The sequence below is a fragment of the Anomalospiza imberbis genome, chromosome 2 (assembly GCF_031753505.1).
Source record: "Anomalospiza imberbis isolate Cuckoo-Finch-1a 21T00152 chromosome 2, ASM3175350v1, whole genome shotgun sequence".
Classification (NCBI taxonomy): domain Eukaryota; kingdom Metazoa; phylum Chordata; class Aves; order Passeriformes; family Viduidae; genus Anomalospiza; species Anomalospiza imberbis.
In genome coordinates this window covers 18,947,387-18,973,385 of record NC_089682.1, presented here as the reverse complement: position 1 = coordinate 18,973,385, position 25,999 = coordinate 18,947,387, and the positions used below count along the sequence as shown (strand labels likewise).

Here is a 25,999-nt window from a genome sequence, read left to right as displayed (position 1 = left end):
TCGGGACTGTCTGTAAGGGTCACGGGTTTTTCTTTAGCATAATAGTAGTTTAGGTTTTAGTATAGTGTCATATAGTATAGCTTAATAAAGCTTTTGTTCAACCTTCTGCAAACATGGGTGTCAATGCTAATTATTACCCGAGGGGGACCCCTGCTACAATAAGTTTAAGCTGCTCTACCACTTAAAATGAAGAGAAATAGCCCAGCACAAATTATCTCAAAACTTTCCCTTCTCATGGAGCATATCTGCTGCATCCAGACTAGAGAAAAAAAATTATTGAGTAAAGTGATGATTGTTGCCTTCTAACATAGTGTCAGCAAAAACAGGCATTAAAAATAAGCCACCAGAGACAGAAATTCTTTCTAAATGAAAATGTACATAACATCTCTTTGAAAGAAAGAAGATGAAATCAACAAGGCTTCATTATGTGAATGTTAGAATTATGTTTACTCCCTGAAACATCCTTTTCAATTGCTAGATCATATCGATAATCTCTGTGTTATACTGAGATAAGTGAATGGAGTAACACCAATTTCCACGGTTTGAAAAGTTGTCTCATGGTACCCTTCAGCCTTAACCTTAATTATTTTATCTGTTTCCACTATTGAAACAAAATTGAAATAAAAATTCAAGAGACTATATGACTGCATCAAGGTGTCTAAACAAGTGCTGGAAATTCAGGAGAGCATGAGAAAGTTTATTTTATTCTAGTTCAGATAATGTAGAGGAATATAAGAGACCTGTACAGAGGCGTTCTCAAGATGTTGTATTTCTTTTCTTTCTGTCTCCCAAGTAAGTGAACTCTGAACTCAGTTTGACCATCCATATATATTTACAAAAATTTAGAAGCGATTTTAGAAAACAGAAGGGTGTTGTTATTACATTTAGCATTTTTAAAATTAAACTTTATATGAAAATGTATGCTACTATAGAAATATCATGATGGCTCTGTTTTTGAAAACTGAACACAAGAAATGATGAAGTAATTGAATGTATTTAATAACCGTTGCTGGTTATGAAAGACTTTAGTGGCTTCCTCAGGTGAGTGGTTCATGCCACTCTTTCAAAGCATCGTCTGTTCTATCAGCATTGGGCTGGATTTTCTGGAACGGTTAGAATTCACCATGTTGTGCATTTTGTTCTGCAACTTTGCTGTTTTGTTACAGCCCAAGTTCCTGGACATCCTCAATAAGAATGCCAGTGCAAAGGATGACTGAACCCAAACTGACTGCGTGGTTTAACATCCCTCAACATTGTGAGAAGTGGGCAGGTGTTGTGTATCTGCTGGATCTGTGCATGGACAGCTGCTGAATGGGAGAGCAGAATTGCACTTAGCTCACTTAGAAATTGTCTGAAAGGGCTTACACAAAATGCTCACAGATATGCCATTTAAAAGTAATTGTAGTCTGATGGAAACAGCAGAGTCTGACAAATAAAGATGAGAAATTTTCAAGAGACTAGAACTGACCTTTCCATGGTGAGACCAAACTCTTATGCAAATATTTTACTTTGCTAGTATTGTATTAAAGCTCCATAGAACCATTTCTCAAGATACATCATCAATAGACATCTTGGGTCTGCCTCATATTCATTTTCTTTATTACACTTTGAAAATTAACGTTTCCTCAGAGCTTTTGAGACTTTGGTGGTTAATGATAGAAAAACTAGCACTGGAACATTGGCCTGGATGAGTGACCTGAGAGACCAATATTATCTCATTTTGTCTGCCTTTGATCCTTTAAAACTAATGTGTAGAAAGTCTAATTAGAAGAGGACAGCTGAACAATTAATTAATAGGGGAATAAGCACTGCATTTTTTTTCCTTGGCTGTATGGCATCTTCATGCAGCATGAATTAATTGATGTGGTGATGGTGTTGGCAGTGGTATGCCAACAGTTGGACCTGGTGACAGTCTCAGTCCATCGGATTCACACAAATGCTCTTCTGGCTCTTGGTTGTTTTTTGATACGCTGACCAAAATAAGCACATACAGCTTCTGTTGGATCAGAGAACTCCAGTGTAGTAACTCCTAATATGTTGTCGGCTCCATCTTGAAGTTTTACCCTAAGTGCTCTCAGGGGTTGAGGGAGGCCATCATAAATCTGTGTAAGTAGGAAAATGATTATCTAAGGAAGGCACCTCAATGTCAAGTTTTCTGCATATTGCCAATACGTAGAGGTGACCTCAAGAATTAATTGAAGGCCAGTGTAGTAAGGAGCAGGTAACATTGCTCAGAAGTTACACAGAAGTGTAACGCTGCTGTTGGTATTCAAGCAGCTTGGCCAAAGCACTCCTCTACAGCATGCACAGGTATTTACAGCATACACAAGTATTTACTGTTTGATCAACATTTTAGTAGCTCAGTTGCAAAGTTTTAACAGCCTTAAAGTTTAAAATATGAGCAACTGGAAAACTTTGAGTATTTGTGAGAGGAGGGTTTATTTTGACAAGAGGTAAATATAGTCATCATACAGCACTGAAATTCAACAACTTTATAGGGCTCACCTTGCCACAGTGCTAATACAGAAGGAAACAGTGTGAATTTGGTACATGTGAAAGCTTGACAGATGAACAGCTTTAAAGAAGAGGAGACGTTTTTATTCTCAAAGCCTTTATTGCAGAGATATCTGAGATGGCATCTGCTGTATGAAAGCCCACCAGTGTGCCACAGCCCTGATCTGAAGGGACCACTTCTGTCAGAGGAAGCGAGTGTAATTCAGCCTGCAGACACATTCACTCCCTGACCCCTTATAGAGATTACCAACAAGGGTTCCAATTAGTGCCAGCAGTAGACTGTGACAATTTTAAAGATTGACTTTCACACCATGCCAGGGCTTTAAAATAAAGAACATTTATACAGAACACAATTTGCTTTGACAGTAATTTTCAGTATGCTATTATTGAAGTTATTTATGTTTGAATCAGAGCATCTTTTCACTCAGCTGTGTTTCTGCTGCTGTTTGATCCTGCAGTGTTGTAATAATCCCATCCTTATGTGTTTTATACTTTATGTGGCAGTGGCTGTTTCAAGCATCCATTACTTACACAGTTTTTAGGGCTCAAGCATTCAATCAGGATTCTTGTGAAATTCCCAAGTTCTTGTGCAGATTGCTTCTGCTGTTGCAAGCCCTCACATATTTGATGGCACACTTAAATTTTAATGACTTTGTGAAGCAGCAGGCTATGCAAATTAAACTGTAGGGTTCAGGAGTTCACAAGCTGAAGTTGCTTGGATGTCAAGAGTATTTCTCTCCATTGGCAGCAAGGCTAAGGACAGGTAATATCATTAACACCAGCAGACAGGGCAGCCACAGCTTTCTAAATGTGATTGTGATGTCTCTGCCTTCTGATACCAGGAATTACAATGCAACATTCTGATCTCCAAAAATAAGACCTGGACTATGATCATTGTGTTCTGTCAACTCCAGAAAACAGTATCCAAGCTGATGCTCATCTCTTAAGTTGTTCTTCATGTGTCTGAACCCAAAGTTTGGCACCTTGGCTTCATATCCCCATCTTCTGGATTATATTTCATGCAGTGTTACCTGTCCTCCCTAAACTGGGACCCCAGACCTCACCTCTGTGGTGATGTGTCCTATATCATGAGCTTCCTGCTATGCTTCCTGCTTGCTGCGTTCCTGCAACTGTCTTCTGAGATGGAGTTGGGGATGTAATGCCGTGTGTGGTGTACCCTGCTTTGCCTGTGTGGTGTGATGGCAGGAATGCCCATCTCTCACTGTGTACAGGATCTTCAGAGAAAGTTCCCAGGTGTCAGCTGAACAGGCAGAGACTGAAATCCCATTACCACTTTTCCAGCAGTTGGTTCTGCCAGGTATTGACAGCCTCTAGAGAAAGTATAATTTTCTGTGTTCACCTAAAAATTTTTCTGTAAAAAATCTTCCTAGGCTTGGAGAGGTCTGATGCTTCACCTGCTGCTAAAACAGTGATTATCTATGGGTAGATGTAATTAAAAGACCAAAAGGTATCTGCCCACAGTAGCATGGCTTCCAGCTTGGTGTGATCTGTTGTACTTGTCAATTAGAGTCATGGAACAATTGCCTGTAGTTTGTGTTCTGCAGGGTTATCTTTGGAAATGGAAAGGGAAAAGCCCCACATGCCATGTCTCTTGCTGGAGGATTGTCTGGTGCAGATTGCTTTTAGCTTGGGTGTTTTTGTTTGCACAGTGCTGCTTTTTCTGTGACAAAAACAGCCCAGCACACCCTTCTTAAACCCTTTCTGCCTGGATCCCTCCACATTATTTCACGGGTGTCCATGAATACTGAGTTTGTCTGATCATTTATCAAGGTGCCCCAGGTCAACTCAGGCAGGTTGGCATCATCACAGGACCTCAAGGCTCACTCTGTGTGTCTGTGCTGTGTAATAACAACTGAGAATGAGGAAACTGCCTTAAATTGGGTCTATTATGTCCCATCAACGTCCTTCCAGAAGATGTGTCCATCCCTGGAAATAAATACACCTGGATCTCTGGGAAAAACTCTTCCACAGGAGCTGTTGCTCAAGCCTGGGGAAGTGAAATTTATAACTGCCCTAGATGAATATAAATACTGTGAAATGGGTTTTATCTAAAAATATATATTCAGCTCAAATAAAAATGATCCTTAGTTGTAACTAAATTATTTTAAGGTCCCTTCCAACCCTGTGATTCATTCTATGAAATAATTAAAAATGTACCACAAGAGAGTGACTTTGCAAACTCTTTGCTTATGAATACTGTGTTAATATTCATAATATTGAAAGATAGTTTCCACTTTCCTTAGCTTTGAATAGGGCATTTGAGGTAACTTGTTACATTTTTTAGTTAGCTTCTGACCCATTGATTTCCATTCCCTTACTTCAAAAATGTTGTGTAAACATACTGTAGATCATGGCATCAAAATCTGCAATTGTGGACTTCAGACCTTTCTCATCAATAGTGAAACCCAAATTGAAAGAGATTATTTTAAAATAACAGAGAAAAACTCTTTCAGAACAAGAGTTTCAGAATTTATTGTTCATTGTGAATGAAACAGCTAAGTTATGGTTAGAAGATTTTTCTGAATTGTATTCCCTGAAAACTATATTATTTATTATAGCTTTAATTAATTCTTTATTTGTTCATCTTCAGTGGGAAAAAACCCAAGTATTTCTCTATGTAAAATTGCTAGAAGCTATAAATTAGCATAAACAATTTTTCATTCTTCCTTCTTAAGAGCAACATATATATATATATTCTATTTATATGCTATATTTGCTGTAGGATGCATATGAATAACAGACCCACTTATTCTGTTTGGCTCAGATACTGGGATTCTCCCATGTCCCTCACTAGCCTTTGCCCTTCCTCTCTTCCAGCTAGCAAGATGCAGAAGAGAGGCAGTGATTTCCAGCCTCAAGTTCACAGAGGCTGACATTGTAGCTGAATGTTAATGCCTCATGCAGCTCGAAATGCCTGATACTTAGTAATGCAGCTTTAACCTTTATAATAGACTTAATTTGATTTTCAAACTAAACTATCTATATTCTCTTCTTGTTGCAGCCTAAGTAGCTGTGAGGAGTAGTGAGAATGGACAAATATAATCACCATGCAGGACACGGAGAAGAACAGAGAGATGAATCACAAATTCCCATCAGATTTTTCAGATTTTAGCCTTGTTATCACTATTTGATTCTTATGTCAGGAAATGAAAGAAACATGGAGATATTTTGCTGTGATGTTGGTGTTAGCCACTCAGATGGCAGAGCACTCAAAAAGTCAGCAACTTGTTTTCTAAGCTGATATTGCAGATGTTTGGTTTTGAGTGACTCTAAAAGAGCACAGAAATAATTAGGTAGTTGTTAAGTGAGTATGAAAGGTAATAAAATAACTGTAATGTATGCTTTCTCTCTTTTTTTTTTTTAATTTAGCCACATTTTAAATGAGGAAAGACATTTCAGGGTGAAACTAAGACTGCAATTGGGTTTTTTTTAGCCTTTGCCACTGTGCTTCGGGTGTTGTTTAAAAGACATAGCTCACATTTCAGTGTGATGATGTACCTTGTTTCTGCAAACTTAATGGCCTATATGTTCTACTGTCACACAGGGGCATAAGTTTGTCCACATACATTTAAGTTACAAAACACAGTCAGTGATTCCATTGTTTCTCCATTCTTGTGACATATACAATAGATGGTACAGTTGGCAGTCTTCAGTGCTGTGCCAGGTTTATCATGTAGATCCATAGGATATGCTAGCCATACCAGAAGTGAAAAAGATGAGCTGTGCTGCAGAGTTTTGTCATCATTAGTTGAGAAAGTTTTCAAATGAGCAATGGATTCATGACTGAGTTTTGCAGATCAAAAAAGCTGATAATTAAATACTTACTTCTTTTGTAACTGTGCTGTGTTTTGTATGTAGCACAAGTTTTACAGGAAATGTTTACTCTGGTGATGAGGGATTTGTGTGTAGTGCTTGACACCAACTTTTTGAATGTGTCACATGATTGTGTCCAGATACTCCAAAGGGTCTTATTATAGTCTGAAATGTTGAATGTATGGTGCAGAGTCTAGAATCTTTCCAATGCAAGTGTTTATCTTGCAAGAAGGTCTTGTCCTTGTCCACAAAATATATCTTTTGATCTTTGCTAAAAAAAAAAAAAAAACACCTGCTAATCTAGGATGAATCTTGCCTAGCCTGACACCTGGACAGGTTTAATACAAGAATAATGAATAGCTGAAAAACATTTTCAGGAGAAGCTGATTTTGATTTTTAAAGACAACTCTCTAACATAGCTAGACTGCAGGAGGCAGTGGTGGTGTTGGTAATCATACACAGCATGAGAAACATAAAGTAGTGAGCTCAAAGTAATTGAAAAGATCAGTTGGTCATGGTGCAGTTATCCCAGGGCTGCAGTTTATCCCAAACTAACAACTGTGAGCCTTTCTATGTACTAACCTACCTAGGTTAATATAGCAATAATAATTGGATAGATGTGGATAGCACAGAGATAATGAGATTTTTGAGATAAATTACCTTTCTTAACATGCATTTGTAGATTCCCCAAAAAAAATGTGGTAATGTTACAAATATCTAATAAAAGAAGTAAAGAATTGAAGCTCAAACTAGTTTTTTTTTTATAGTTACGTGATATTAGATTGGACTTTGCTCCTTACAGGACTGATGGCTTTGGCAAAAGTAGAATTTGTTATCCCTGTTGGCACTTAGTAATGTGTTTGCTTCATCAAGTATAGACTGGTTTTCCAGATCCGTTTTCTGACTAGGCCTTCATTGTCTTCTTTTTTTTTTGCCTTTTGGCTTTTTAAGTTGCATATCAGAGGTGTTATTTTGCCTATAAGGTGACCCTATATACAACCAGTACAGTATGATTTTTTTAGTTAGTTCTGCTCAAGAGGTCAGGCATGCAAAATCAATTCCATGTCAATTTAGCCAGGTGGTAAGTCACATAAATTAACAATTTATGTTTGGAAGTAGTAAAACCAAGAGAAATTTAATTCTATCTCAACAAAATGGCAATTGACCTTTTCTTAACTAATACCACCCACTGCAACCATCTGATCAAAAGGTAATACAAGAGATATTGACTGTGATTGTCTTGTCTTCCTTCCTCTTCCACTTTTCTTTTCTACAGTTATCCACCACCCCCATCTACCCACCAAGAGTTAAAATACATGTATTATTTGTCTAGGCCACTTAGTCACATCTAGATGAGAAGAATGCTGTTGTTTCAAACAGATGAAGTGTACAAGAGCTGTACGGTATAAAAGTGACTTGCATTTGTAAAGTAGGTAAAAGAAACACATGGAGTACAGATGCTGAACTAATACAGTTAATCAAAGGTTATTTCGTTCTTTCTAGAGACAGCCATTATTGCAGCATGCACGTTTCTCTGATGAAGCAAAAAGTTTGTAGCATAAACTGCAAAGTTAGGCCAATTCATTAGATTGGAAAAAACTTATTTCTTCACACCTATCATTATTTTGGCATATTATTAATCTCTGTATTATTCTGCTATGTCATTGTAATAAACATTCTTCCATATAACTGCAGTTTTCTCCATTAAAAAGAAAAGCTAGTTATCAATAGTGAATAAAAGCATGACTCTTTACTTGATCTTACTTTGTTTTTTCTTTTTATAGAAGCTGCAAAGAATCGATCCTCCTTACTGTTGTTCAACCTTACCCTGTAAGTATTGTCAATGTTTTCTGAATTAGTTTCCTAGCAACATAGCAGCTTCTTTTTCTGCCCATATTCTGTTTGTGTCCCTACATTGTCTGTGCAATAAAAAGAAGTGCAGTAAGGGCTGTGTCTATTGAAGGTGGTGTTTAAGATGGCATTACTGTGCCCTGTACTCAAAGGCTACATAAGTAAATTAAAAAATAACAGTCTTTAAACTCATAGTGGTAGAGCAGAATTCTGAGTTCTGCTTCAATTTCTTGTTTGTTGCAGCTCCTTGGTTTTTTTTTATTCTGCCCTAGTCCCACAAAGTTAGGCTGCTGCAGCAAGCCAGCTGTACCTTATCTGAGGGAGGGCTCTGTCGGTATCTCCAGCTTGTGAAGGGAGAGCAGAGAGAGACCGGCAACCATGTGAGGTTGCCTTGAATGGACTGGGAGAAACTGCAGCCCATTCAGAGCTGGTAGGTGCGATGTGACTTTGCAACTCGCTCTCTGGTTTGTGGGAGTGGGTTCATGACCTGTCAGCTCAAACCCATCTCCCATGAAAAGATGGGAGAAGGCAAGACAGGGGAGGAAACTCATCTGTCCATGCACAGCCATGTGTACATTGCGGGCTGCTGAGGGGCCTCAGCTGTGCATCAGGAGCAATTCAGATTCAGCAGGTCCACTTGGCTCCCTGTTGTTTACACTGATGCATTGCAGTTTTCATTAACAAGGGGTAATCACATCCTTTTCACACAAGAATAAGAGATGAAGTGGATTTGACACAAAGACTTGAAAACAAGTTTATCTGATGAAGCTGCCAAAATGTACATCTTGAAAATGCAACAGTGTCTTTGTACTAGTCATTAGCCTTTCTGGTTGGTTTTGAGGTGGCCATGCAGCTTTATTTGTCCTGCACCTTTCTAGAAGCCAGTCTGCAGTGCACCTAACTTGTGGGGGAAAAGCATGCATTCCACAGCAAAAACAGGCAAGGGCTGCCACCCTGCAGTAAGACCTCTGTCAGGAATGTGATCTGGGATCAGGTCAATATCAGTCACCTTAAGTGAAAATGAGGCCTAGTCTGACTAAATAAAGAACCTATCTGCCTTTAAAGCTTGCTGGTTTACAGCCAGTGATTTAGGTCACAGTGAATATATATAATTGGGGAAAAGAAATCCCCATCCACTTTTTTATTCAGATTTCATCCATTGACAGACTTAATTATTGTCTGTAAATGTCAGGTGAAGAAAGGACGTGTTTTAGTGCACCTGTGTGTAGTCCTTGAAAGTGGACAGCAAAGCATAGCACTATGTCTGTGAGGTGCTGTGACCTCTTATCATTATGCTGCTGGACTGAGAGCAAGCCCTGTATGCACTGAATGGAAGGGAAGCTGAAACCCAAATAAATTATGCACTCCATGTTCAATGGAAGACCTTACAGCACAGGTACAGTCCTTCTCCAGCCTTTAACCTGGAAAAGAAGGAAAGTCATGACCTGGTATCTTTACCAAGGACAAGTCTTGCCTGACTAATGTAGTGGCTTTCTATGGAGTGACTGCATCAGTGGACAAGGGAAGGGCTACAGATAGCTTTTATCAGGGCTTCTGTAAAGCCTTTGACACAGTCCTCCACAACATCCTTCTCTCTAAATTGGAGAGAGATGGATTTGTTAGGGGCACTGTTGAAGAATGTTGGATGAAGAATTTGTTGGATGCTCACATCCAGAGGGTTGTGGTCAACATCTCAGAATCCCCATCATCAGTTGGACATCAGTGACAAATGGCATTCCTCAGGGGTCTGTAATGGGACCAGTGTTATTTAACATCTTTGTCAATGACGTAGACAAAGGGATAGGTGCATCCTCAGCAGATTTATAAGTAAAACCAAGTAAAATGGGATGGTTGGCACACCTGAAGGACCAGAGGGACTTGGACAGGCTCAAGAAATGAGCCCATGGGAATCTCCTGAGCTTTAACATAACCAAGTGTGAAGTGTTGCATGTAGTGACAGGACAAGGGGTAGTAACTTTGAACTGAAACAGAGTAGGTTTAGACATTAGAAGGAAGTTGTTTACTCTGAGGGTGGTGAGGCACTGGAACAAGGTCCCCAGAGAAGCTGAAGATGCTTCATCCTTGGAATTGTTCAAGGCCAGGTTGGATGGAGTTCTGAGCAACCTTGTCTATTAGAAGGTATCCCTGACGATGGCAGAGGGCTTGGAACTGGATGATCTTTGAGGTACCTTCCATTCTTCAAATGTGTCAGTCTGTGATTCACACCTATTTGTTCAAGCTCTTTGTGAGGCCTGACAAGGCAGAATCTGCTCCTCTTATTAAGTAGCAGCAAAATCTAATCAATAGCTGAAATACCTGTAGATGTCACTGAGCTAAGGATGGTACTGAAACACTTTTCTGTCAGCCATTTGGACTGATGTGCCCATTTTGTACATGAATTTGCATTGTCTTACTCTGGTACGTCTGTCAGAGTCCCCCAGCTCTACCTCAGCAGACAAAGCACTTGTGGTTTTGGGGGTGATAAACATTTAAGCTCATGTAGGCATGAAGATAGTCTCCCCAAGAATGTGCACAGAACAGTTAGAAGATGAGATTAATGTCTGAATGTTGGTGCTAGCTTTAATTGACTGATTTTTACCCCAAAGTTGGGATGCTTAGTGAAATGAACTGGTTGGGAGGGCCTTGACTGCAGGACTGCTGCCCCTGGCAGATCTCGTTTGTGCAGTGTTATTGTAGCTCTCTACCTGTCCAGACCAGGGTTTTATTGTTCATAGAATCTTCCCCTTACTGTTTTCAGCTTCAATTTTTTTCTGCAGTGGAAGCAAGGGTGTCTCTGTAGAGATGTGGAGCATTTGGGATGAAGGCAGTTTGTGCAGACAAGTTTTGGCCTTAAAGCAGTGCAAGACCCCTCAGTTTATGCAAACCTTGGGCTGCAAGGTCACCTGGGTACTCCTGAGTCACTTTGAACATCAGGTCCATGCCAGCCCTCGTACTGCCACGCCATTGCTGTCAGTAGTGCCTGAGCCTGCTGGCATCTCTTTCAGCCTTGCAACCCCTGGGTGTCGCTGACTCCAGCTGTGTACTTGTCCTGGTCTTCTGTGCAGGGGATCCTCTGACAAATATGATTTGCCTTACAGTTTGGAAATAATATTTATGCCTTCAAAAATTATGATTCACATGTATTTTCCCCATTGGTTTAATTTTGCCTCCTTCATGTTTCCTTTTACTGTTTTGCCAATAAAACTGGGGTGATGAAGTAGAAACCAGGCAAAGGAAAATAAGAGCTTTTAAATAAAGACTGAATTTCTTCCCTGTTCTTGACAGAAATGCATCTCTATAAACATTTCATCAATCTCTCTTCTTGATGGTGATTTTCCTTCTAACCTTGCATGAAAAATATCTGCAAAGATGGATTACAAAAATGCTATTTCTTAATTGGTTTTATTTGTGCTATTTAGAATGTGGTTTGATTTTGCATTTAAGTAACCATCCTTTATGATTGCAGGTAAAAGCAGATGTAATCTAGATTTTTAGTATTCTGTAGTTCGCTCTTTGAAAGCTTTTGCAGATAATTTTTTCTTAAATGCATTCAGTTTTGTTTAGTGCTTAAACACATTAAAACACATTAAAATTTCGTTTTAATTGTGACTAAGCCAAAGTATTAGGCTATCTTTTTCTTTCCATCATTCTACAAATCTCTGTTAGGTTCTTATCACCAGTGCTCCTGAGGAGGCCAGCGAGCAGCTCAAGCAGTTAAAGCAATTCAAAGTTTTGATTTCTGGAAGTATGGTATTTTATTATAATTTCTGACTGTTTTATTCTGTAAATGAACTATCATTCTGATTGTTGCCTTATTAAGTTTTAAGCATTACTTAAATAACTTGTCTGTTTGATATCCTTTCAGATTTTATGTGCAGAGATCATTTGATAGGTTGCTTTCATGAGTAATCTCTTAAGCTCCTTGGATGAAGTCCAGGTCTGGCTGAGATCAATGGCAATTTTGCTGTGCATTAATTTTTGCAATGGGAAAAAGATAGGATCTTCTGTTTTGAAAGAGATTTTTCTTGTTTTAACATGGTTATACTTTTAAGACACAACTGTTGCAGAAAAACTACAATAAATGACATTTATGGATCATAATGGTTGTGGTAACAATCATATTGAGAGTTTGTGGGACTAATGATCAGACTGTGACTACCATCTAAAAATGGTAAAATATAAATAATGCAAATAACTAAATACAATTGTCTATGATAGATTGCCAACTTTTTAAGAGAGAACCCAGATCTGACCACTATTCCAGCAATTAAATTTGTGCCAAGAGTTTAACAAAGAAATATTCCTGATGATCCTCTGTCAGTGCCATGTGGTTATCACAAATTACTGTGTAGTAAAACTTCTCCACATTATTTCTTCCATGTTCCTACTTGCTCTTCTACAATGCTCTTGTGAGCCAGTGTAGTCTTTTCAGCCTTGTTCGCAACTATGAATTACCATATTTAGTTTGCCTTTGGGCATTTTGTTCTGTTCCACTTAATAAATGTAATTCTTCCTCTTACTCACCTTTTATTTGCTTGTTAAATAATGGTGCTTGTAATTGCCGTTAGCGGTGAACCAAAAAGTCAACTCATTTTTTGCACTTACGCAATTTTTTCCTTATTTTCTAGCAAACTTAATATTTTATATTAAACTAATGACTATTTTTAAACAACAATCTTAAAATTTATTGCACATATACACTCTGTGACTATTTAAAAACTATAGTATTTCTGTAGTTTTAAATGTAGTATTTCTAATTTTGATGCTTACTGTCACAGAGCAGGTTTTCTTTTCACCTTGTGATTGTCCTATACTGCTGTCATTCTATTTCTTTATGATCTGTCAGTACTACACTGTTCTCTTTTAGCTACTAATTCATTTTTTTTTCTTGAGAATGAGTAAAGGTTTTGCTGTTGCAGCACCTCTACTGGCAAGAGCACTCAAAGGGGCTTTTTCAGCAAATAAAACCCACTTCCTTCACAATCTCCCCCAAATTATAGTACAAATGAAGCACTAGGCATGTGTACTTTCATCAAAAATTTTCTCTCATAATGTAGGATGTTGTTTCTAAAGTCTATCAATAAATGACCTGCTCTAATGCTGCTGACAAATATAGGATCTAATTTTGAGAAGTCTAGAAAATGAGAAAGTAACATTTTCCTGAAAGTCTGCTCCGCAATCTTTTGTGTTTTGACCCTGCTGATGGGAAGCCCATTGATTGCAGTCGCTATAAGCAGGGTTCAAATAGGGTCTAGGTCTTCACTCTTATTTCCTCCAAGTATATCTCTGTGCAATGTTTCATTTTTCTTGCTAGCTGTTTCTCTAGGCAGTGTTGAAATGATCAGCTGATATTTTTCTTTGAATTCTATGTAAACAAGTAAAAATTATTTAAAATCCTGATGAATTTGAGCTTTCAATAGGAAACAGGGCTTAGGTCACACAGAGTAAAGTTTGGGGGGTTTTGAGTTATTTTGACTCCTTGTTAAAATGTGTGCCCTCATTTTGCAAAAGTCACTTTAATTAAGCTGTTTTTATCTGTGACAATGCAAATACTTTACTTGCAGTAATAGATGTCCTCCATTAGCGTAAACACCTCCTGCTTAAGGTCATTAACTGAGAATAATGGCGTCCATTTGGCTAAAACACAGAGCATCACAAATAAATGAATTATTATCTGGCACTATGTAATCATTAAGTGATAGCATTCTTCTACAAACCTAAAGACATTAAAATGCAATAGAGCTGCGCATCATCTTGCTGAGGCTTTATTAGACAGGCGAGTTCCGGCAATGAAACCCAACTGTTTTCCCAGGTATTGAACATCCTTTGGAAACACTTCTATTCTCAGCGAGAAAATGTCAAGTGTCAAGTTGATGCAGAGGTAGAAACAATGGCATTGCGCAATTAAATGCAAAAGCTGTGCTATTACTCAAACCTTTAACCAGCAGAGAATGTTCTCCCAAATACCTGGCACAGCTGTTTCATTTTCTTACACCCCTAGTTTATAGTTTGGAGCTTTTTGGAAAACAGTCTGCTCCAGGCTCACCCAGAGTGCCTGGCAAAGGGCCAGAGTCCTTCCCATGTTGCCACAGAAAAGTGAAAATGAAAGAAGAACCACATTTTATGGTATACCATGGCATGCTCCACTGGCTGTGCAATGGGTACATTAAACCCCACATCCCAAAGGGGGTCTTGGGAGCCCACATATGTTCAAATCTTTAGTTGTCCGATTGCATTTTTGCAATAACATAATTTAAGTGTTTATGCCTCCTGCAAGTGACTTTTGAGGGTGTAGAGAGAAAAAGAAAGAAGTTGTAGAGAGCAATAGGGACACATAGTGGTTCGCTAGATTTGCTGTATGGGAATAATCTTGCCAGAATCCAGAAAAAGTTTGGCAGTCTGCCTGTTAAGAGAGGCTAGACTGGTGACTCATTTGTAATAAGAGCAAGCAACAGCACAGAGATTTTTTCAGCAAGAATAGTAAGAGAAAGCCACTGTTTTCCCCATGTTCTTGCAAGGGAAAGCCGGTAGCCTAATCCTGCTGCTGTGCTGCACCAGTTTGCATTCTATTACTTGGGCGCCAAATAGACTATCCCCCTTCCACATTGCGGAGAAGGACTACATGGAGAGGAAGGAAATTAGAGAAGGCATCTCTAGAGTTGTTATATTAATCATGGTACTGTTTTATACTGTGTCTTTCTAGGAATTAATCTCCAGAGAGCAGTGTTTAAATTGTTTCAGCATTTCCATGTTGTCTCCTCTTGCTAAAGAAGTTAACAAGGTCCCCCACCCTGAGATGCTTTTTTTTTTTTTTTTCACTATTCTTTTTTTCTTTGGAGGTTGTTTCAAAACTTCCAAAGGGGAAGGGGTGCTTGCCACAGGGACCTTCCACTTTTTTCAGCACTGACTCTGGAGTTTGGGCTTGGTTTGTTCAAGGGGTTGAATTTTCTGTTATTTACAATTATTGATTATTGTGTGGTCATATGTGCTAGAGAGGTAAGAAAGAATGAACTGTGAAAGCAAAGAATATTTTTTTTTATTTCTTGATTCTATGTTGTGCCTCAGGAATTACTGGATGTCTCTGATATTTCCTGGGAGAATGTGGCAGTGTTCATTCCTTGTTCACTAGTTGATACTGAACCTATGTTAATAGTTACCATGTTTTCAATGTGATGATAGATTTGAGGCATGCAGAATTGAGCTAGACTTCTTCCAGCTAGTTACTAGAAACAAGGCTTCTGCACCACAAGAAAATAAATTTTAAAGCACTTTCAGCAGAGATCAGAGACAGAAACAGAGAAGAATGTTGTTTCTACCTTGGACTACTCCATTACTCCTGCAGATTGTTAGTTGAGTCAGAATTTGAGTGATAGTAATGAGACTTCCCATGTTTACAAGGACAGCTCTCATGCCACATTGATCATCACCACTTGTGCCTCCACTTATTTCTCACAAGAAAACCAATGTGATGTAAGTCTTTATTCAAAACTGGTAAGACCACTTCCCAGGACTTAGAGTAAAATTCTGAAATTCTTAATTCATATTTTCATAAAACAAATGGATGAAAACCTGGCCCAAAAGAGCCCAGTGACTTTCAGCCAAAATGAGAAAGTCTTCCATTGCCCATTATCACAGTTAATGAAGTGAGGCAATGCCAGAACCACTGTGTTTGTAACTGACCTGAGAATAAACCAACCTCACTTCTGCTGCTAAAAATAGAAATCCTATTGAATATTTAATTTGTTACTAAAAAGTAGCTGTTAATCAAATTTCCCAAGTGAGGAGATTTTTTTTTTCCCAAGGGCTGAAAGCAGGTGAACTCATTGTATGATTTAGTAGGTAAAAGTCAAGTAGGTCCCAGAAGAAAACTCGGAATGCGTCTACACTTCTAATCCATGAAGCCCTACAACATGTCAATACTGATGGCATGCCTTGCAGAGGGTGTCTTTAGGGAATGCCTTCCGGGGAAGCCTGATGGACTGCAGGTGCCTCTTGGTGGTTTTCACCTGTGTTCTGAAGTGGACAAATACAATGAGATGCCACTGCATTTGGAGACCTCATAGACACTTTTTTTGCAAAAGTTGTGTGCATGTCTATCCAGTAGATCACAGATTATGCAAAGATTTTCCATTCAGTCTGTAAAGAAAGGGTCGCTGGTAGGTTTCTGGTCAGTGTCCCTTCATGCAGACAAGGTTGGGTGGCAGCAGTCATTGTGGGAGCACTACAGGAATTTGTGTGTGCACTGAGAGCCCTTCTCATTCCTCCAGTCTAACAGTGGGATAATTTCCAGTATGTTCAGTATGTACTGGTGCTTGTACATAGAGATTATGTGTATGTACATAGAGATTACCTTAGGATGCATAAAGGTTTGACTGTGTTTCCATTCTTCTGCATGCAAAATATTGCTGTATGCATGGGTTCCCATCATATAAGAAACAGGGGGAATAACTGAAAAAAGGATTCAACTGAACTGAAAAAAAAATTTTAAGTTATGTGATACATCTTGTCATCATCTTTTCTTCCAGTCTCCTAAATCAGCTTTTATTAGTGCTGCAAAAAAGGCAAGATTGAAGTCCAATCCTGTCAAAGTGCGCTTCTCTGAGGAAGTAATTATCAATGGGCAGGTGTCGGTGAGTATTCAGCTGTTTAACCTCAGAAAGGATTGTGTATTTCATCCAAAGGTACAGCTCAAGCCTGGAAAGGGAGGTAATTGCATGGCAGGAAAAGCAGTGACAGACTTGCAAAGAGAAGGGTTTTTCTTTTTCTGAAGCTTTCCAAAGATCTTTTTTAAAGTTCATTTTGATGAAAAAATGTCTGTTAAAATAAAATTAAGATGCTAGTGAATTAATTTTGTGGTGATAACACATATGTTTGTCTTTATAGTCTTGATAGTGTTTGTCTGTTGGTTTCTTTGGATCAACTTTGTTTTCATAAAATCCATAAGCTCAAGAGAGGTACCATGTCAGAAAAACTGATTAAGATTTTAATTTAAAAACTGATTAACCTCACAGACTGCTTTAAAATTTGTTTTATCTCCTTGAACTTATTGTTTCCAGACCTCAGGCAACGTCAGCCTCCCTTTGAGAGGCACTGAGCTCCTCCTCAGACATGAACTCCCCGCTCTTTTTCATAATTTGCCAGAGGATCATTCCACACTGATGTCTTTAGCCAACTCTCTTCCAAATCTAAATTGATACTGCATATTTTCTGAAGCAATTTCTGCTTTTTAAAATAAAAAGAAGCAAACAAAACCTTCAAAGATTTGTTTCCCTTCCTTTTCCCTCTTTATTTTGCTGTACTGGTTATGAATCATCAAATTAGGTAGCGATGTTATATGTTGCTCTTCTTAAATGATGAAAAGAAATAGCGGCATTTAATATCCCCCTATAAAGAACATGTTAATTACCTTGATTGTAATCCTTACTAACAACTGTAGTTTCCATTTTTTAGATTGAACACACTAAATAGCTCACTATATTCAGAGAAACAGTAATCCATCTATCTATTTTAGTGAAAATGTTTCAACTTCAGAGGCAATATTTATTGTCAGACAGATAGTATTTAGGGAAAGAGAGTACTCCAAGCCAGACATAAAATGTATGTGAGCAGTTATATTTTTCCAGGACAGAAACCTGTAGAGGGCAGCTATAATGAGCCTGGCTAGACCCTTGCAGGGCACGGATATTTCTGCTTTCAGTTTGGGTCAACACCTTCCTTCTCAGTTTTTGCTTTTCTGTCAGAATTATGTACTTCTTGATAGAACAAGGTTTATATTTCTCTCGTTGCATGTTGTAATCTGATCCACTAATTTGCTTGACAGGAAACAGTTAAGGACAACTCACTTCTTTTCATGCCAAATGTTCTAAAGGTATATCTTGAAAATGGACAAACCAAATCTTTCCGTTTTGACTGCAGCACTTCAATAAAGGTAAGCTAGCTATTCCTTGGAATGAGACCTTCAGTAATAATCATTTACTTGGAACACTTTAAGAAGAAAATTACTGGTGTGTTCAGTTTGAGCTGGACTCTTAGTTCAGAAATAATGAGGATTTGGTCCATTTTTCTGCTCCTAAAAATGTATTTTATTGTCAGTGAAGAAGAAGTGATGATTTTAATGTGCTTGGAGCACAATCAAAATTGTGTGCTTGTATCATTTTGATATGCTGCCAAACACTAGCATGATTTGTCGGCAAAAGTCAGGAGCTAAGAAGATTAAGATGTTGGTTACTGATTGAATATCATCCAGCTTATCATTCAGTAAATTGAGGATGGAATATTGTAGGATTATGTTGGTGATAAATTACTTGCCTCAGTGTAGTACCCTTTACACTTTCCATAGCACATTTCACATGCAGAAATAAAAAGGTAAAGCCCTGGCACAAAACTGAGTCTGCCAGGGAATGTCTGTGACACTGTTCCATGTGGGTTCCTAAATCAGAGGCATCATCATGTCTGTGAGAGCCTTGGAATAGCATGGTAAGCAGCAGGGCTAGCATTACTGTTTGGGGAAGCTAGTTTCAACATGGATTGGTTACCAAATCTAGCTCACTGCATGGCTGCATGCATGCTTGGGACACTGAGACATGAGAGGGGCATGGGTGGAATGATCAATGAAGGCAGGCGATGCCAGCTTTCGCTAGTTTAAAGGGATTGTAAAACCAGGCATATTTGAAGAAAGGCTGCCTTTGTGCTCACTGTGATACAGCAGCATGCTCAATCAGTTAGAGCAGCAAAGATTTATTTACTAAGGCAGACAAGAAATTTACTCCAGTCTGATGGCAAAATAGATGCTAGAGTCAAGCTTAAAAATGGCATGAAGCATTTGTTAATAAATGTAGCATATATGCCTTAAGTTGAATGCAGGTATGGATACAAGCATTCCATTCATGGAAATTGAATTCCTTGAGTTCATTTGAAAATTTGGCTGGTGAAGAAATAGGAGACATTACTCACATAGGTAGTGAGGTCTCCGTACCCTTCTAAAGCGCACAAGCCCATTTTCTAGTGTTTTCTGTTATGAGCATATAAACAACCAACCTATTCCAGGACGTTTTGCCCCTGAAGACCAGTCTTTGGCCATCACATTCCATTAGTTTTCAGTAGTTCTGTCATGGATGTGTCACGTACTATCAAACCAAATGTCAAATCTGGATTCATTGGCACAGATACCCATGTGGACTCAGTTACCTAGCTGTATTGGTGTTGTAAACCTGCTTTGAACCTAGTAATTTTGACTATCGGTAAGAATAATTTCCTTTGCATCTAATTCAGGCAATTACATATTCTGAGGCCTGCACAGCTATAAATGACATATTCTTGCATGTGTGTGTATATGCATGGATGGATGGGTGTGGATTGTTGCTTCTTTGCTTAACTGGGGTGACATGACCTATGTGAGTCAAGGTAAATGCAGGTTTTTTCACCTCTAGCAGTCCAGTAGTTCACCACTTAAAAAGAAGGGTGCAAGCAGCACCTAACCTGTAGTTCTCAATTTCCATATTGTTGGGTCATGGCACCTGGGCTGACTCTTAAATTATCAGATGAGAGGAAAAGCAAAAACTTTGGTGCAGTAATTCAGAGGCTGTGTGCCTTAGCCTTATATTTTAAAAGGCCCAGAAAAGTTAGTGGTGGAAAGCAGTGCTGTTACTACCCTCTCTTAAAAGCTTATATTTAGTATTATGTTGCTTCACATTACTGTTATGCCCATAGTCTTTTAGCATAGTTTAGAAGTATAAAAGTAGATTTAATGTAAGTAATAAATTCCCCATTGGTCAGAATAGTGTAATATTAGCCTTCATTGTTTAGAGTGATAGCTAGCAATTCATTAATGCTATCTTATATTCTCTACATTGTAGAGAGCTGTCACCATCTTCCCACGTACATTTTTTCATCCTTCCACCAGTTTGGTCTTGATTTTCCATAAACATGCTGTAATTGATCAATTAATCTTCCTAAATTATGTTAAAACATTTGGATTACAATTCGTCATGATCTCCTTAGTAAATCCTATCCATCTGGATACTTAGGTATATCTGAAAATCTTTCAGATGGAAGGAAATGTTTTAATCTTGTCACCAACATACTGTGAAACGATTTCTAAATGATGGGTTATTATGTATTCCTTTTTCCTACAGTATTCACTAAAGTAAAAGATACCTTGACAAATTATATTAATAATCTGCATACATTCACAAAGCGTTATATGAAAGTAAGGCAGGGATTAGTTGAATGGTTTTGTGAAGAGGTTTGTTTAGCTGTTATTTTAGATACAGTCATTCCCAAGTTAACTATCCTTAGTCATAATTCAGTGTGAAAAAGGCTAATCAGGAGTCCCTAAAAATTGATGCAGTCCATCAGTTTAGAGCTATTGCTCTGCACAGGTATCATCATCATTGACTTTTCTGTCAGCATTTAAAACTCAAGAAGTGAAATTTTAAAAACCTTTTGCCATAAGAACAAATAAAGGCCATTCATCTAAATTTTTTTGTTGAATTTATAAATTTGGTTTGTCTGCTTGATGACGTGGCCCCAACAAAGGGAAGAGAATAGTAATAAGATCATCTCTCCTTTGCTGATGGGTTTTATTTCCAGGGAGACAGATATGATTTATGGGCCACACCAATATGATTTACATGTTAAATCACAGCAGAATGTTGTCCATTCCTGGCAATCCCATTTATGTATTTCTCACATTCATATCTGTTACCATCTTGGGGATGTTTGAGGAATCGTTGTGGTGTCCTGGAAACTTGTGCAAAACAGTCACAAAGCCTGGATTTCTGCCCTGTGCTGGGTACATACAGGGTGTGTGGCAGTGAAGAACTGGTTCCCAAGCATTTCATGAATTTACACACTTTTTATAAATCCTTTGTTAATTAGGATGTCATCTTAACACTCCAAGAAAAGCTTTCCATCAAGTGTATTGAACACTTCTCCCTAATGCTGGAGCAGAGAGTTGAAGGATCTGGAACGAGACTCCTTTTGCTACATGAACAAGAGACTCTAACTCAGGTTTGTGTAATGGTATATGAAAACCAATATTAATGAGGTGGCTTAATCAGTAAATTATCCATCTTTTTCATTACTCAAATGAGTTAGCTGCAAGCTTTTTAGTTTGATGCAGTCTATCAAATAGCTAGGATATTTGTGTATAGATGCGATTGTAAGAATAAGGTTCTCACAGGAAATTTCTGTTATAAAAACATCATATTTCATTGCTTAATTGGACCTTTCAAAAATATTAAGAATTAAAAAATCAGACTGAAATCTGAAAAATGCTTACCTAACATTTTCATATCACACGAGGCTCAGCTAGCGAACATACCCAACAGCTGGCAAATCCATGGTAACAATTCTGAGAAGCAGAGTCTGCCTAAATTTCTTTAAGAGCTTTATTTTGATATTTTGTTCCAATTTGATTATACAGATCTCTATCTCTGTGACAGGGAATAATCCTCTTTCTGATGAAGTCAGGTTTGGCTTGTTTACACAGAGGTACCTTATGTCACTTCATTGATGATGACATGTGACACAGAAAATCTTGGTATGACTTTCTTCCTTAAATCAGGGAAGTGTGACTAAAGTTAAAGTTTCTTCACAGTTACCAGCAGACTACCTTGATTTTGTCTGCTTATCATTTTGCCGAATTTTTTAGCCTGAAATTTTCTACTATATTTCTGTGTTTCAGGAAAAAATTCATATTTTTTTTAATTTCAGTTAAATTAGAAAAAGAAGGAAAAAGGAGAAATGGAATCTTAGACATGGAAAATTACTTAATTTAAATGACAGAATTCCTGTAATTATAACTAGAGTCTGTGTAATGGTGTGAAGGAGCTTAGTTTAACAGATAACAGTCTTTCTAGCATTTTCTAATGTTTAAGCACTTGCCTTTGCCATGTTAGCATTCTTTTCTTGTGTGTATATACTCAGTGATTGAACAATATCCAGAAATACTCAACACTTGTCCTCCTAGCCCAGTCATCTCCTTGAAGTTATTGGTAAAATTCTCACTGAAATCAGAAAGATCAGAATAAACCGAGTTAGTGAGCTTTCAAAAATCCCATCTGGAACTTTTATTAATATGTACAGAGTATGTCTATATACTTAGGAAAGAGGTGAGACAATGTGCAATAAATAGAACTTTTGAAAATTATTTGAGCAAGACAAAGACTTCTATTGGAGATTTTTAAAAGTACAGTTTTGTCAAGTAAATATGTTGATTTTAAAGTACCCTAACTGTCTAACTGCATTAGCCTAATGAATAAATTACATAAACTACTTTAATTCTGAGGGTCTCTTCTTTGAAGTTCCTGTAAAATCAGCACTATTTTAATTTGCCATTATAATGTTGCTGCTGATCATGACTTACAGTGGTGGGTTTGGATTGTTATCCAATTATTCCTTTGCTAGGCAGTGGTCTCCTATGAATATACCCAGATTACAGAGTTAGATGCTTAAAAATGTTTTGCTGACCAACACACAAAGCAGACTTTTAAATTTTTTAATGCATTGGATCTCAGTCAGAAGTTATGGAGTAGACCTCTTAATCCAGAAAAACCCAGGAAAAAGACCTAATTTCTCTCAATTTGACTAATGGATTAAAACAAGCAAGAGAAAGTGAGAGTAACAGCTGCCAAGTTGGGCCTCACCTGTGTTCTCAGACAGCCTAAGAAATAAAATGTGACCTCTCCCCAAACACCTAACTCTTCTCTTTTATGTATTTTAGTCCTGCTGAAGCTCAATTCAGTTTGCATTTCACTTGGATGGTTTTTGTTAAGATCGGTTTTATCTGTTGCTTCACCCTGGTTTTGAGTGTATCCTATTGCTTTGAGGATGAGTTGTATCAGGCAGTCATGTCTGATGGAGTCTAAAAATCCTTTCCACAAGATTACATATACAATGTTTTTAGGTGAAGAACTTAATAAGTAGCCCATGGCCAAGCTCTTTCTTGGGCAGAATTATTTTTCCTGCTACCACAGGGCTCTGGAGCAGGGTAACATTGCCCAAGACTATAGACCCTGTTGTTCTACCAGGGTTGCCAAGTCCTAATATTATTATTGCACTATCCTAGGTGACCCAAAGGCCAGGCTCGCATAAGATGAGATGTCTTTTCAGGATTAGCTTTGTCCCAAAGGATCCTATTGATCTTTTAAGAAGAGATCCAGTTGCTTTTGAGTATCTCTATGTACAGGTAAGTGAAAGCACAGCCATTGCTAGTGTAAAGGAGAATAAAAAAATACACTTCCTCTATATATAAATTTACATCTCCACATAGAAAAGCTTGGTTGCAGTGATTCCTGGCTTTGATTACTGCTGCATAAAACCAATGAATGCACTTGGGGAATTTGCAAATCTCTATCATCTGCAAAGTCCTCTTTTTTCATAAGTCTCTCCAAGTAGTAATGCTTTGATATCTTTCCAAAATAAATTTGGCTTTAGAGAAGAGTGAAGCTGAATTAATTGTTAATACTTATTTATGGTACTGTAATATCAGACAGAAATGATGACCAAAAAGGAGCTTCCAGTAAAGGGGATGGGAAAGCTGATGTACAAGGAAGGTGGATCTCTTGAGTATCTCACCAGGTGGAATCCTGCTATCCTGAATCAAGATATACTGACACCCTCCCAGCACTCTTTGTGATGGAGGATTAGTCTTCTCTCCAAGAAGGCTGACGAGAGCTTAGGTGAAAATAAAAATGCCTTTTGCTCTTTGGCAGAAGTACTGGCATTCTTCATTAGTGTCCATATCATGAATATCTGACACCTTTGAAAGTGAAAACAGAGTCCTGCTTCTGACTTAGGGGTTACTTTTCATAAAGAGTTAATTAAAAAAAAAAAAAAGGAAGAAAAATAAAAGAAAAAAACAGTAATTTATTTTTAGTGCAAGATTTTTTAACGTGATGCTCCCTCTACTGGTTCTTCGGCAGAGCTGTAATGATGTGGTCCAGGAAAGATTTGGACCAGAACTGAAATATGACATTGCCCTGCGACTGGCTGCATTACAAATGTATATTGCAACTGTGACCACCAAGCAAACTCAGAAAATCTCCCTCAAATACATAGAGTAAGTTGAAAATGCTGTGTGTTCTTTAAAAGTGAAACGTTAGGAGTAACTTGTAGATTATTTAAGGTTGTTTCTTTAGTATGCCTGTATGCATGCGCCACTTTAGATTTAATCTTTGTCACTGAAATAAATTCAGATATGTTAAGAGTGGTGCATTTTGTCCTTTTGGCCTGTTTACCTTTTGATCATCTGTTTGGGCATGTGAAATAGACTGTAAATGTAAATATGATTAGCTCATTTGCTTTCAGTGATTTAAGATCTAAGTTTATATGGTCTGTATCCTATGGTTTTAGTAAAGATTATTATAGTAAGATTCAGATTATTGCTTGGTTCAGAGGACAGTAGGTCATAGATTGGATTTTCTGATATTTCTTAAATGCAGAAGTACTACACTATGTACCTGTCTTATGTTAGACACCATATATATATAACTACATATACATATATACAACTACAATGAAAAAGAAATATTGAAAAGTGCAAATGTGTGTATATCAGCTTGGATTAAAAAAAAAAAGGCAACAAAACCCCACAACAAAATAAAAACCCCAAGCCCCAAACCTTTTGTTGCTGTTGCTTAGTTTGCTTGCAGAATGGAAATAATAACTGTCACACACTCTATCTTGAAGACATTATCCATCATATTGAAGACAATGTTATATCCTGTCCTGTTAATGAATCTGCAGAAGTAGTGACTTACAAGTGAAGTCAGTCTTATGTCAAAAGGTGTGCTTCAAGCAGAAAAAGAATTTGGTAAATGGAGGCAAACTGGTTGCATTTGAGGATGACCCAGCCCTCCCCCCCCGCAACCCTCAGACATAAAGGTGGCAATAAAATGGCTCTGATTTCCATGTTCAAAAAGAAACTAATAAAATAAAATTAAATCTGACATTGCATTGTTAAATTATCTACTATTTTAATTCTGTAATCATGCTTGTCATTGTAATTAAATGGTGTTTAACATAGACTTTAGATATCAAACCTAAACATTCTTTTCTGAATGGCGTGACTGAAGAGATGGAGGGGGTAGAGATTATTTATCATTTTAAAATACCTTTTTTGTGAGAAATAAATTGTTTAAGTTTTAGAAATAACATGTTATTGCAAAATTCTGGACTTGATCAACTCTCCTTCTGTTTTCAGGTAATCATTCACTTGGCATCGTAGTCACCAGTCTTTAGATAAATAATCATCACAGGAATGTGAAATTAAATATATGCCTTTTATTGCAGAAAAGAATGGGGATTAGAGACTTTTCTTCCATCTGCTGTGCTGCAAAGCATGAAAGAAAAGAACATAAAGAAAGCACTTTCCCACCTTGTCAAAGCAAATCAAAACCTAGTTCCTCCAGGCAAAAAGGTATTGCATTTGCATCTTAATGGAAAATATGTTTTAAAGAACAAAAGTATGGCATGTACGGGATGCATTTAAAGCTAATCTTTTGGAGAAACACCTAGGCACTATATTTTCAGAGATTTAACTTTGGATGCTGGTTCAACATAGCCAAGAACTATTAAAAATACTTAATTATGCCCCAGCTAAACTATCTTCTTATCTTGAGAATGACAGAGAACTGGTTATTAATACCTCATGTATGATAACCATATATAGATTTTTTTTAATTAACTTGCACTTTCTATGAGTGGCAGATTTACTAGGAAAGTTTTTATTCTCAGTCTCATCTGACATAAATGCTGTTTTTCAGATTGTTTTCTGTTACACTGTAGAGAAAGACTT

General features: G+C 37.7%; 1 protein-coding gene across 7 annotated transcripts in view; it reads left to right on the top strand.

The window, feature by feature from the left end:
• The window catches only part of FRMPD4 (FERM and PDZ domain containing 4), a 297,516-nt gene that overhangs the window by 258,618 nt on the left and 12,899 nt on the right, over positions 1–25,999 (top strand). For all 7 annotated transcript variants that reach the window (XM_068180064.1, XM_068180066.1, XM_068180069.1 and 4 more), the window contains 7 exons: positions 8,133–8,178; positions 16,725–16,829; positions 18,020–18,127; positions 21,079–21,210; positions 23,270–23,389; positions 24,126–24,262; positions 25,495–25,621. In XM_068180064.1, coding sequence (XP_068036165.1) covers positions 8,133–8,178; positions 16,725–16,829; positions 18,020–18,127; positions 21,079–21,210; positions 23,270–23,389; positions 24,126–24,262; positions 25,495–25,621 — 775 coding nt within the window. The remainder of the gene's footprint in view (positions 1–8,132; positions 8,179–16,724; positions 16,830–18,019; positions 18,128–21,078; positions 21,211–23,269; positions 23,390–24,125; positions 24,263–25,494; positions 25,622–25,999) is intronic.